The 14,181-nt window shown below is 42.2% G+C and overlaps 1 protein-coding gene across 49 annotated transcripts in view; it reads right to left on the bottom strand.

The window, feature by feature from the left end:
- Positions 1 to 676: 676 nt before the first annotated feature.
- Positions 677 to 14,181, bottom strand: part of TCF7L2 (transcription factor 7 like 2) — a 602,916-nt gene continuing 589,411 nt past the window's right edge. For 18 of the 49 annotated variants that reach the window (XM_069611806.1, XM_069611797.1, XM_069611798.1 and 15 more), the window contains one exon: positions 677 to 2,930. In XM_069611806.1, coding sequence (XP_069467907.1) covers positions 2,474 to 2,930 — 457 coding nt within the window. In that variant the 3' untranslated portion in view covers positions 677 to 2,473. Of the gene's footprint in view, positions 2,931 to 13,055; positions 13,185 to 14,181 lie in introns of those variants that run through there. The other 31 variants (XM_069611804.1, XM_069611803.1, XM_069611815.1 and 28 more) reach the window with 7 other exon arrangements.

Below are 14,181 nucleotides of genomic sequence, written 5' to 3'. Positions count from 1 at the left end.
AAAGCATCCCAGGAGTCAGGAGGAAAAGGAACTGAACATACCTGTAACGGTGCTTCAGAAGCATCACTCACAACATGATATACTACAAGTACTGCCATTTCTGAGTTTGTCCCTTGCTTGCTCGATCTTTTGTATGATGACCCAATCTATGTATCTACCTATCAGTCTATCAATCTGTCACCCTATCCCTCATCTTTGTCTATGTTGTTGTTGAGTAATCTTTGAGATCACTGACCCATTTGAAGGTGTAGTGCAGGAGCTGTTCAAATCTCTTATTCCTCTGGGGTTGAGTTCAAACAAAGTGTGCTTCTGCTAGGAAAGTAAAGGTTATGGAAGGGAAGAGCAACAGCGTGCACCCACCTGTCATCTCCTAAACCCTATGTACTTCATAATCTCTAAACTGTAAGAAAGAGTTGTATTTCGGTAGACTTACGGCCTGCTGCGGCAGTGGAGTAAATATTCCTGAGGGTGAAAAATCCTGCTCTATTTAATGGAGCAGGCAGATCTGGCTATGCATGGAGAACGCACCATGCGTGTCTGCTGGATGGTAGGGATCACATATTTTATGTGATGCAGCCCTATATCTTTCCTATGTATGCTGGGTGACATGACTAGGGTCAACGGAGACCCCCAACTCTTCAACCATCAACAGCCTAACAGAGGACACTCAAGCCCATTTCATTTCTGAACATACTAAGTTGCTTTTTATTAATCCAGAACTGCATGCTACAGATACTGTACAGCGTGAACATTTATTCATTACAAAAAAATAAAATAATAATAATAATAATAATATATGGCTCGAAAACCATTCGAAATTAAAATCGGAATAAGAGCATTAAAACAGAACAGTAACATCACAGCTGTTAGGAAACATTCAAAGTATTCACAATAAAAAATGTTATATTTAGCATCTTAATAAACCAAAGGGGGAGAAAAAAATGAGACGTTTTACAATCGCTTCATGTCAACTACAATGGCACTGGATGTGGAGTGTCCAGCTTTGTACAGCCTTTCATTTGCAACATCAACATGCCTGGTTATTTTTTTTTATTGTACTCCGTTTGCTACCGGCCTATATGTCGTAGTTGTACACACAAGTGGCAGTCTTTTCCTTTTTGAGTTGAATTCTAATGTACATCGTTTTGGACCTCAATGATATTCACCTCTTCAGTTTTAAATGGTGTCCAGTCAATCCGCTACCAAAGACATCTGTCCTAGCAGACGAAAAAACTACATACGTCATCTATGTAACATCAGAGCAAAACATGAGGAACACAAAAATGCACAGCAGTAAAAAGGGACGGAGGAATTTGGAACAGGAGCAGAGTTATGTTTGGAGAAGCAATGAGACGTTTTGGCACATGAAAATTTGTAGATCGTCCTAATGTTGCAAGGGGATTTCACTGCAGTTCCAAAAAGGGAAGCCTTGGCAAGTTTACTGTTTTTGAAACAGCAATTGTCGACCTTCCGTTTTTCATGATATGTGCGGTTCAAGTCTTTTTTCATGAAATGGCTTTTAAAGCGTTCTTTCTTTCCTTCTTTTTTCACTGCGGATCCATAATTAATGCAGCTATTCCGTCCGTTTGGCGGAGACTGTTTCGTACAGCACAACAAAATAATTACAAAAAAAATATGTACATTTTTATATATAAACTTAAAAACCTTGTACAAATGAGTCGTTATATATTTATAAGATGCTTACACTACTAAAAGAAAAACTGTACAATATTTCAAGAAAAAAAGGAAAACATTTAAAAACGGACAAGGTACAGATACGACGAGCAATCTCTAAAGCAATAAATACTACTGGTCCGATAGCGCAGTCATACCTCTTTTCCCTTTACTTTTTTTGTAATTGAATATTTCACATAGCATCGTTCCCACCCTCCCCCGAAAAAATGAACACTACCATAGAACAAGGCATATGAACACGCCATGTTGATACCTCTGTTCTTTTGTTTCTGTACATTTAAACAATAACGAGTGACTATCACAATGACAGTTGCTTCACACAAGAAAAGTCGGCGGCACTGCATTCGTTGTGCCCTTATAGGTTAAAAACCAGATGTAAAATTATTGGTTCACTAGCTCGTATTTAATACAAATAATAAAGAACCAACACCTTCTTTGCAAGGGCTGCTTCAAAATTGCTTTTTTCTTCTTCGTCTACCCTTCAATCAGTCTTTAACATTAACCTATTAGAACTACTAACAGTAATGTGTACATATATATATATATATTTAGGTTTTTCTCGAAATGCTACAAAGACTTTAAAACAGCTGTTGATAAAAATTTTGGCAGAATCATGAGGCTCTTGAAATCTACATATTTAAAAGGATAAATTGAAATAACGATGGGTCAAATATTGACCAATGAACTTGATAAAACATCAACTAAATTAGCCGGTGTGGCACAAATAATAATAAACAACAATAAAAAAACAGAATCAAGACCAAGGTCCAGGCTAAAGCTATTCCAAAGACTTGGTGACGAGTGAAAGTGGCTGAGGGTGTGGCATCCCTGCCAAAGAATGATGGGAATGCAAGGACGACGTTGATGGTTGCACTAGTGACGAGGATGGCAGTAGTGACGACTGTAAAGTGTGAGGCAGATGATGCTCTAATCCCCCATTTTGAAAACTGGTAGCAGACAGGACGCCCGCTTTTCCCACAGGACTATCCGTCAAGCCTAACGAGGGGGGCAGCATGGAGAGGCGTGCCAAGGGGTCGGGTTTCAACGTCAGTGACAGAGGCTGGGTTTGTTCAGTCTGCGAAAGCGAGTCTCTTGAAGGGGAGTCCAGCAGGTCAGGAGAGAGAGGAGGAGAGTCTAGTAGGCTTCCGTCTGAAGAGGGTGGGCTGATGCAGCTGCCTTCACCTTGTATGTAACGAATGCACTTTTTTTTTCTCCTAGAAACAGGGGAGAGTAATCTGTAAATAAAGGACAAAGACAGTGATGGAGAAAAGCATAAGCGCAAACAACAAATGACCACCCCAGGATCTGAAATGAGAGCACCCCTTAAAAGCTTGATGCGCACCGCCATATGATCTCTACAATATTTCGCTATGCACTAACGCTTTACACTAAGATGCTCTGTGTTGCATTTGTAGATGGCTACTCAGTGCAGTAGTAAGTCTCGATAATAGGGAGAGTAGGACAAGGTGCGCCAATCAAACTATTCACACTCAAAAGAATATCAAGAGAAAATAAGAAAATTCACTTTAACATTCATTCTTTTTAAAATGACAAAGCATGCTCCCATGTATGTGCTCTGAGATCGGAGGAGCCCAGCCATACAAATAATGCAAGTACACTTTTCTAAAGAGTGTGTCATCCATGACATGCCACAGAATGGCGCACTGGGTCCCCCTGGCTACGTCTGGGTGCGCGGCAAATGAACTGTACAGGCAGGTGCAATCGTTTGCTCTGCAATGTATCTCTGTCTTTTGGACCAGAATATACAGAACCGTTGCAATGCCCCTTTTCTCCTATGGGTGTGCATCGTGAACTACACTGCTGAGCGTTGAACTACTAGCGATGCAGAGTTTGCTTCTTTGCTACCTTGCTACTTTTGAATGAATGATGCAAACCACCGGATTCAAAACATAATAGAAGGCTAATATTGGCAATTTGATTGGTGGGTTCAAGTACCCACATTTCAACACGTTTAAAGATTACAGGATGACCGTTTTGTTACTTGAGAAATAAACGAGTAAGGATGTCCCTTCCGCTATTACCAAATTGTCATGACCGTGTTTTATTGCATTGTGATTATTGTACAGCTAATGACATTTGGATGTGGACTCACTCTGACTGACCAGTCGTGTTGACTCACAACAACAAGAAGGCTATTAAAACCAGTATAAAGTATGATTTAAGAGGATACCAATAACCTCTGTGTCAAGCATGCGCTGTCTGTTAATACCCCAGTGAAATAATTGAGGGCCTGAGGGGAACAGTGCATGGCATCTCTTCTGGTCATGAGTGTGCATTTCTGGTCATTGCCTTTACTTTGTAAATTCAAGTACAAACAATAAAAGGGAATTACAGCCAACGCTGCCTCAAATCCCTGCCAATCTTTGCTGAGGTGTGGTTACAATGGAAAAAGAAATGCAGCCTTTTAGTACACCGTCCTGGGGGTAGTTGTAGGTTTGAAGCATGCAAGATCCAAGTATTAGAACTTCCCGATTGAACACTACACCAAGTTAAGACAGGTCGGCTTCAAATAAAAGAAAGTAAAAGGCAAAAAGTGAGAAAGAAAAGATGACACAGACCAAAAAGTGGCCGAAATAAACGAGAATAACTAGTTTTAATGTCCCACAGGTTGTCGTCTTAAAATATAAACTTTCTTGCTTCTTTAATCTTGTTAAAGAGCAATTAGAGATGAACTCTTGTGTTGTTAGCATTGTTAGAGGCCAACATGTATCAACGCCATGACTTGTCATTCATAGCTGTTTGAGGTGCTACCTGGATGCCAAGGAAATGCCCCTCTCTGTTTACAGAGGACATCAGCAGAGAAAGAGCGGGTTTAACCCCTTAAGTGCCAGGCTATTATGTAAATCTATGCAAAAAAGGACGAGCATACTCGTCCTTGGCACTTGGGACAGCCCAAATTCGCCAATCCGGTCGCATTCTGAACGGGAACTGCACAACAGCGGGATTATGCCCCACCCGGTAGCCCCACTAATGGGCAGGAAATGCCAGCACGTCATCCATCCAACCTGCTTCCTATTTCAGTTCTATGCTCTAACAGTCTGAACTAAGCTGCCATGGACTTGGACAAATGCAAACAAAGAAATAGACAAGATTAAACGTAGTGTTACAAAGGAAGTTGCTGATGAGAGTTCAGTTAGCAGGGGGGACCGAGGGCATTGCACACTTTATTCAAATACGGCTATCCCTGTATATTTCTGAGCTATATTGTACCTTTTAACTGGAGGGAAAGGCACCCATGAACAACACTGTACACGGCAGTAGAAGACTACACTACATCAGTGAATTCTATATGGACTGTCCATAGCTCCCTATCACAACATTTTAAGTTGAGATTTTCCAATGGGAGCAGAAGCATTGCGGCACAGACCAGGGTACGACATTAAGGAAAGCAGGGCATTAATAAGCCCCAGAATCCATCACTGGCATATGGGCTGGAGTGGAATCTCACTAGGGCACTGAAGCATGTTGGCCACAGGATCTGTTCATCCAGGCAGATCCCATTGCCTGCCGGTGAGGGTATAGCAACCTTACATAATCAAGAGTTTGCAAACATGGAAAAGCCGACAAATGTAAAGCACACAGGGAAGACCACAATCAGGAATTCTATACATTTCCTACCCCTGGATCGGGAGAAGTAAATATGAGGCGTGGTGTAGGCGTGAATAGCCAAATTGGGCTACAGAGATTAAAGCACAATGAGGCAGGTGAGTAAAAGACATGCAGGAGCTAGCTACACTAGCACAATGCTATGATATGGAATGCCAACATGGAGTATATGAGGAGGTGGATGGCGATACTGCTAGGGAGATGGAATGTATGTGGCAATGGCAGAATGGTGCTGTATGGTGTCGGAAGTATGGAATGTCGTGATGTGCTAGCAAAAGACTGAATGGCAGAACAGAGCCACTGAGAAAAGAAATAGTGAAAGGTATTGGTCAGAAATTGAATTGCAGCATGGCTAATGGGCGAGAATGGATTGCAGAAGGGTGCAACAGATTCTACTATGGTAATGGGGCGAGAGGTCATTGCAAACAAAATGGTCTGGAGATAGTTGACATGGCAATGGCAATGCAGAGCGATGGATGTGAACACAAATCTGGAGCTACACATATCGATATAATGGCACCAGGGAGAGATGGATGGCAACATAGTGCTGGTGCGCAATACATAGAAAGAATGGGGCTATGGAGAGAAAGGAGCTCAGGGATGCCACAATGTTCCTGAAGAACAAGTGCAGGGTGGTGTATGGGAGAGATGGAATGGCAGAAAGGTAGTCGTGCAGTGAGAGACGTGAAGACAGTGGTTCTGTGCAGATAAAGGATGGGAGGATGGAATGGAGATTCAGAAGAGAGTAAACTGCAGAGTGATAACGGAATGCTGCTACATTGTCACTGAGATGTTGTAGATGAAAGAGCACAGGCAAAATGACAAAATGGCAGAGAACAGAGATGAAATGAGTACATGGTAACCTGGGAGGAGGAATGGCAGAATGCTACTTGTGAGAGTGGGGATATCAAATAGCGTGTGTAAGACATGGGTGGCAGAGTCATACAGAACAGATGGTATATGAAATTGACTGGGTGTTCCTGGAGACAGACTGGATGTGAATTAGGCTGTAGGAAGAAAGAATGGTAGAGAGAGGGAGGTTATGCGAGGACTGTGCTCATGAGAGGAGGACTGCCCTAATGACAGAGGGAGTGTGATGGAATCGAAACATGGTGTTGGAGTGAGCTGGAACAGCAGTATGATGCAGGGGAAAGGGGGAAACGGAGGCTTAAGAATCTCTGCTTTATTGTTTTCAAATACAGGTGAGCACAATGAGCCCTAATGGTTAATAACAAGACTCCCACGTTTCCTCACCATTAACAATTCTTGTTATTACCAGTGGGGTTTGCTATAGGAATAGTGTGCTATAGTGAGTCTAGTGACCCATGAATACTGTACTCTTATTTATTTTATTTTATTCTAAACATTTGGAGAGCGCACTGCAGCCCATGGACATCGAGGTGCTATTACATGAAGGTGTACGCAGGCAAGATTATGAATACATAGAAGACATGAGGTACTTAGTTACAGAGAGAGAAAGGGAGCGTGGTTACATGTGACGTTCGTCTACCTGCAGAGATCATGGCAGGTAAGTTAGACAAACAACCTAGTTTTTATGGTTTTGTGGAAGGCCAGGTGAGAGTCAATCCCCCTGAGGTGCGTGGGTAGGGTGTTCCAGTGTGAATAAAATATATAGTGTTAGATCAAATATACCGATTTTGCATAATACTACATATGTTTCAGATAGGACTTTTAACTGGAACTAATTTACTACATGTTTTTTGAAGGTTTGACTAAAATATTGTTATAGGGAGTTAAAAAATAATGTTAATTACCATTGGTGTATTTTCTAAGCGAGGAGTAATATATTCGAGCTCTAAAATCGAAATCTTGTTGGTAATTCATACTCCTTTGCACTTAGTAACTCATGTAAATAAAAAAAAAAAGCATTTTACCCTGAAGTTTCTCTTCAATCCTGGAAGCAATAATATTAGTTTTCCTTCTTGTGGCACTGCTCAGCTGAGAACACTGATTGAAACATGTTGGTGGATCAGTGTGGGTCGAAGCTAGGAGCAGTATTTTTACTCCCTATTTTTTGTTAGGCGCATAGGGAGTACAAGTGTCTGGTACACCACGTGCCTGCAGGGCTGTGGAGTACAGCATTACACAGTCATTGTAACTGCATTACTATAGCAAAACTGGATTAAAAAAAACTGCACGTCCAAAGATTTCTTACAGGAGTACTGCATTGCATATCACCCACAAGGATGTCCTACAGTGGCCACATCCACAGCTTGACTACAGAGATGGATGAGTTTGAGTCATTCATGCCCTTCCATGAGTGCCTCGAGCACCAACTCAGTACAGGCATATCTTTCTGACATGCTAAATTCCTGCGGTTCAGACATTTCTGGCTGTCTATGGAGTCTTCAAGACAGCACTTCTAAAGACTTCCGCTAATTAAATAATGTCTGTGCCACGATACAAGCCTGGATGGCCACTAACCGCCTCTGTCTGGACAATAAGAGCTACTTCTAGTTAGGCCACCTACGGTACTCAAGAATTTGATGCCCCAATACTCCTCATTCTGCGTTGATGGGATCCAAATTCAGGTATCATCCCTTGTGAAAACTCTTGGCGTATACCTGAACGCCACACTCTCGCTCACTCGCCAGGTGAATGAGATTGCCTCCTCATCTGCACACACTACGAAACTGATTAATGCCACCAGATTCTTCCTCTCCCTGGATAGCCGTATCAGGATTGCTCGGGCAATCATTGGATCAAGATTGGATTATTGTAATGCCTTATTTGTTGGCATGTCAAGCAGGAACATTGCAAAGCTACAGGTAATCCAAAACATTGCCGTACGAGCGGCGCTAAACGTCCCGAGTCGCGAACAAATCTCTGCCGCTAGGAAAAATGTCCATTGGCTTCCCATCAAAGAGCGTATTATCTTCAAGATTCTATAAATCATGCACAAATGCCTATCTAACACGGCCCCGCCCTACTTGATCCCAAAATTCATCAGAGGTCTAGAAAACAGTGCAGCCCAGAATACGCACCCAAGAATTCTGGCACATAAGTGGAGGACTGCGTTTACAGAGTGAGCAAGTACCAATAAGCTAGATACAATGTTAATCAGGATTGTTTTTTTTACTACAATGTATTGCTATTAAAGTTGCAAGAGATCTAACATTGCACAACAAAAGTGCTTTGAAAACATTGCCTAGATTTGCAAATCCTTTCTCAATGGGATTTTCCCCATTGTAAAGCTCTTTTTGTAAATCAGAGCCATAGTGAGTGAGTAGTGCCCCTGTGCTAACAGTGTAGAGGTTGTGGTAGAGCAGTAGCAGGGCATGGTGGGGCCCAGCCCCCACTGCCAAGCAGCCATCACACCACTAACGCTGGTCACCAAAAGGTGCTCCTTACATCACATAAAATGTGGTTCTACAGAACTAGAACTTCCTATATGCAAGTGCCAAATATATGGAAACTTTGCTTTTTCAGTCATCCCTGCCTGGGAATGATTCTGGAGGGAGCCGGGAGAGGGTGGTGGATACTGCCTTTGCACTGTGCCTGGATGAAATGCTGGATGGGATTGGTTGTTTGTTTTCTACTGCTGAAAGGGGTGACAATAGGAGTATTCTACTAACACTAGCCGCCGAGAGTTTTAAAAGTAAACAGAGTATACAACCTAATTCTTGCGCAAAAAATGTTTTATTCATACGATGCCACTTTGCTTTCAAGTGTTTTGTGCTCCCTCTGTTGCTTTCTCAAGGCATTTGCTAATACATAGAAGCAGCTTCATTCTACGGGCTAATGCAGGAAAAATTGACGCTTTAATATTTTGCATATATATATCGCTACAAACCCTCAGGCATATGAGCGCTACTTATTACCCATGGTGTGTGGTGCTCATTTATCCACCTCAGAAGGATGAAAGGCTGAGTTTGGCCCTGCCGGTATTGAAACCTGCGTCGGCAGGCTCTGCACTGATGTCAAAGCGAGCGCTCTACTTGCTGTGCTATCTGACCAGCTTGACAGGAATGTTTACCGAGAACCAACAGTTGTCTATTCACAACGGGAATGGAATGGATAAATGCATGCATTCATTTGTAAGATATAGTGAGGGATTTCCACTATTTTAGTGGAATGGTATTTAAAGGCCATCAACTTCTCCACAGGGTCAATAACGGCGCACAAAAGAACAGGAGATTCTTATTTCCAACCGGAACACTGAACAGAGTCTAGAGAAGGGATGCAAGCAATTTGAAAACTGAAGTTGAGGTTGCAGTGGTGCGATCTACTCCCCATGTATAGAAACAGTGTTGGAGGCGCTGTGTGACGTAAGTACTTTATTTGTACCTAGGGCCCCCATGAATGAAATTAACCCAAAATGTATTTGAAGGCTGTCAAGTTTGGTATTACTACTTGGGACTTCTAAGGAGATGATCCCCACACCCCCATATTCAGCAACCGAACCAGAAGATAAGCCATCACAGGCACACCAAGAGCAGCCAGGATAACTAGGCAAGTGTGCCATCACCCATCGCAGCCAGCCATCAGTTCCAAACGTCCATGCAAATGTCATACAATGCATCTTACAAATACTTCCTAACATTGCAAAACTTGAAAAGGAATGGATAGCCCACACTCTTGACCTAAACGCGCGCTTATGTAAAGAGAGGCCTGTCACTGGAGTGACACTGTGTCACCGCACTCCCACGACAAATCATGCACCTTGTACACCATTAGCCTGCCGTGTGGCGTGTACGGTGGGAGACAGAGTCCATGCAGGCCTCCGCCTGTCCCTTTTTTAAAAGAACGGTGAAGATGAACAGCCCAGGTCTGAGATGGGTAACACAATGGCAATGCATGCACAATACACAAGGTGATGGTTTCTGAGCTAAAATCAAACAACACAAAGCACAGGTGATGTGTAAATGGATACAAAAGAAAAAGAACACAAGCGGGTGGGAAGGTGAGACGGGGAGCACTACACACACCGAGAAGGAAGGGTTCAGTCCAAATACCTACCATCACTCTAGTCCAAATTCAAAGACTGCTTGTATCAGAATAAAGAAACAACAGATTTAACCAAACGGGTTCATTTTGGGAAGCGGAAATAAAGAATTTGTCAAGAGCCAGAATACAACCCTCCACCAAGAGAGAACACCTCTGGTTATTCACGAGATGATGACACAAATGACCTGCAGCAGAACTTGGGATTATCTCTGACAGTAGCTCCTCTCTGCGATCTTGGCCTGTCCTCACTCGCCCTCACTCTGGCAATCCCTACTAATCGACAGAAGCACAGTGCTACACTACTAGGAGGTGTGGGCATTTCGGGTATGCTACACTCTTGCCTTGGCAAGCTAGGCAAGCCAGCTGTTTCTAGCTCGCCCCAGGAAAGATGGTCAGATATCAAGCAGATATGTGTCTCCCGAAGGAATTCTCTCTTGTGACTGGCTAAGTCCAGAAAATAACAGATTTTTTTTTATTTAAAGAGGTGTGTAAATACTGGCATTTTAGGTTAAGTGATCCTCGAAAGTGCCCTCTTCTCCCCCTCGAAACTAAAGCAAAATCAAAAACAGACCAAGCTGCTCTGCATATCCTTTATAACATTTCTCATCTTTACTGGCATAGCTCACTTCTTCTGCATATCCTGTTGAGGAAAGACTGTGCTAACATTAAAACAGGCATATATCTCCCCTGCTAATAGCTCAGCGTGCCCTCGTACAGAAGACATGACTTCGTCCTTGTGGGTTATGGGCTTATGTAAGAGCAGTTCTTATGATGTTATCATTGTGTGGTCATAGACGTTCTTCTGGAAGGTTGGGTCAAGGCCGCTTGCACAGTTTTTCTCCAAACTAACAAACATTTGCAAACTGTGTAAATACATGTGTACGCCAACTGGTTGTGTACGCGTTTAATTTCATTAAAAATAGTTTAAAGAGATTTAAAACTAATTTGATAATAGTTTGCATAACTCTTTTTTTGCCTCGTTTATCAATCAGTCTACATGGAAAGGTCAGGCAAGGTTTACGGTGGGTGAATTAACGTGGAAATAACCCTAACACAGAATGACTGAGAATATACATAATATTACAGAATTATGGACTGGTATCTCGAGGGCAAATGAATCTCTACTAGTTAGAAGCATCAGAAACTTGGGCTATGTATGAAATCCGAAGCCCCAATCTTTAAGCAAGAATCGCATGCCAAGTGGGTTTACATTGTTGCTAACTGAAAAAAATGGCAAGTGCATGTTGTTTATTGAGCGTTCAGGACACATCGGGAGAATTTCCAGACACATTTTGACTATGGCCTCATAGTTAAGTTCCAGCCCAGCTTCACGCCAGGGAAAAAGAAGCCAGCAACCACAATGACATGAAAGAGTTGAACAGAAAATTGCAGGACAAGGTGCTTCATCCTTAGCCGTCTGTGCAGAAGAAGTTCACTAATACAGACTTAAGGGTTGCTGCGGAAGGCATTTTTGTAAGGGTGCCTGTGCATTAGAATACTTGATCAGTGCAACACTGCTCTCCGCAAAGGGAAACACACACACAAGAGAATGGAAATCGTTTGGTGGCTGCTGCTTGCAGGTGAAAGTTTTAATGGTGCCTAGCCAGTGGAAATATAGTTCCTCTTCACGAAAAGCTGGGAAGCAGCTTCCATTCGTTGCCGGTGTGGTGGTATAAAGTCACAGAAAAGTATGGCTTTAAGTCTCATTCAAATAAACATGCCCCATAACTTCTAACCTGCATCTATATCTCACTTACAAAATGAGCTTGGTTGAACAAGAGCACTTAACCTGTGTTAGAGATTTATTCAAGAGGAATCTGCTTCTCGAGTTTAATTGAAATCTTCTCTTATTGGACAATTTGCTTTACTGGTGGTTTCTAGTTTGAAAAGATTGTAAAGTCTAAGGTATATCCACGCCTAAACACAGCTGATATGCAGAATTAAGTTTGTTCATTATTTTCACAAAATGATACAAGCCTTTTGGCATCCCGGAGGATTGTCAAAGCGGCAAGTCTTTGGCTCTTGGCACATGAAGTGTTAACAATCTTTGGTATGGTGGGAGGATAATCTAGGATATCAGGTCGCTAACAGGTTTTAATGATAACAGGCATTCGTTTCAATGGGGCCGATTCTCTGCTTGAACCTTTTATGAGGTATTTGCCCTCAAATTTGCCACCAAAAAGGCAGCTTGGAGCCTCTGATAAATGCCCATAGGGCTACTGGGGTACTGCTCTGCCTAAGTTTTATAAATAAAAACAGTATTACTACAGCAGTTACAAGGTTAACAAAAAAACGAGGATTGCAAGCGATTAATTTCGATAAATTGACCGCTCAATTTCTTCTAGTGCCTTTGAGAAATATCGACTCTAAAAAATTATAACAGTTCAAATGTTGAATTCGAATATGGGCTCAAAATGTCACCGATTTAAATTAATCTTCACACTTGACAATGTATCTACAAATGCCACAACTCTTGCAAAACCCAAGGAGAGACACATCTCCACTCTGAGGCTTAAAGCTGATGGAGACAACCATGCTGGTGGAGTGGTATGGATCAGCAATGAGAATGTCCGCAAACCATAAACCCTCGCGAGTGGAGAGCCACGCTTGTGTGTGTATGTTAACCTTGAAATGTGGATTCGTCATTGTGGAAAGCAGTGCAGAGTACATTGTGAATGCTGCATAAAGGCACAGAAAAATGCAAAAACAATATACATGTTTATGTTAATGAACTACATTGATGGTCGCCATCATCGCACACGGTACCTATGTAAGCTGATCATCATGATGCATCATGGTATATTCATTTTCACCATAGCCAGTCACTATAATGGTGCATCATGGTCGCAGCAGCAAGTGGGGATAGCGATGCGTGATGTTGGCCACCAGTGTAGCTACAAAAAAAGAATCAAAGAAATCTCAGTGTATTGGTCTGGGAAGTCGAGAAAAAGAACTTAACGTTACCCCATATTACAAAAATACATCTGGGGCATGCATTAATGGCTGCTGTACAGTGCCAATTTGTGGCAATTAACCCGCATTAGACTACCTAACCCTCACACAGGGCTTTCATCCTTACTCCCAACCCAAGTGTAGTGATTGTTATTTGTGTAATATGGCATGAACCTCTGGTTAGCTTTATAGAGGACACCACTTTTACACAGTCTGGCAATTTTGCGACTACCAGACACCTCTTATAGGATAACATTTCATCTTCTTGAAGTGGAATAGAGTGCTGGCTTCATTGAATTCGTTGAGAGAAGCTACGTTAATCTTGGGCAGCGGCCCTTATTGCCTATTTTATCTTATCTTTTATAAGGCTGATCTATTGTTAGTCATCTAGGATGATTTTAAGATAGTTGCGTTATTTTCTGCGCTTGGACCCTGAGGTAGAATATCAGCCACATGCAATGTGGGAGCACATTGCAACACTTAGCCAATGAAGTCTGCAGGAAAGAAAGACTAGCAGTTCTGACCTTTGGGAATACTCCAGGGATGAAGTCCATATAGACCGATCGAGAGCTGAAGCATCTCTTTGAAGGGGGCAAACGCTTTCAGTTTGCCGTGAAGGCATTCTTAACTTTCCAAGAGTCCTGTGTGAAGACTACAGAGGTCTCAGTGAGTCATTACAAAAATCTAAAGTGAATCTTTCCCTGAATAAACTGAATAAATACTAGTCTGACAGAAGACCATTCGACTATATGGCGAAGGCACAAAAAATGTCCACTACAATCTTTTAGGAATTAACCTATATTTGCCCATAAATGTCAGAGGGCTCCCAGCTCTTCAAGCAGGGCATTTCATAGGTCAACAGAGACAGAAAAAGAGAATGAGTAGAACATTTGTTAGTAAGAAGTTTCGAAAAGGACGCAGATTTTTTTTTTTCAATCA

The sequence above is a fragment of the Ambystoma mexicanum genome, chromosome 8 (genome assembly GCF_040938575.1).
Source record: "Ambystoma mexicanum isolate Mex_15411 chromosome 8, UKY_AmexF1_1, whole genome shotgun sequence".
In the NCBI taxonomy this organism is placed as follows: Eukaryota; Metazoa; Chordata; class Amphibia; order Caudata; family Ambystomatidae; genus Ambystoma; species Ambystoma mexicanum.
The sequence above is the reverse complement of the archived record's forward strand: the minus strand, read 5'-3'. Positions and strand labels throughout refer to the sequence as shown.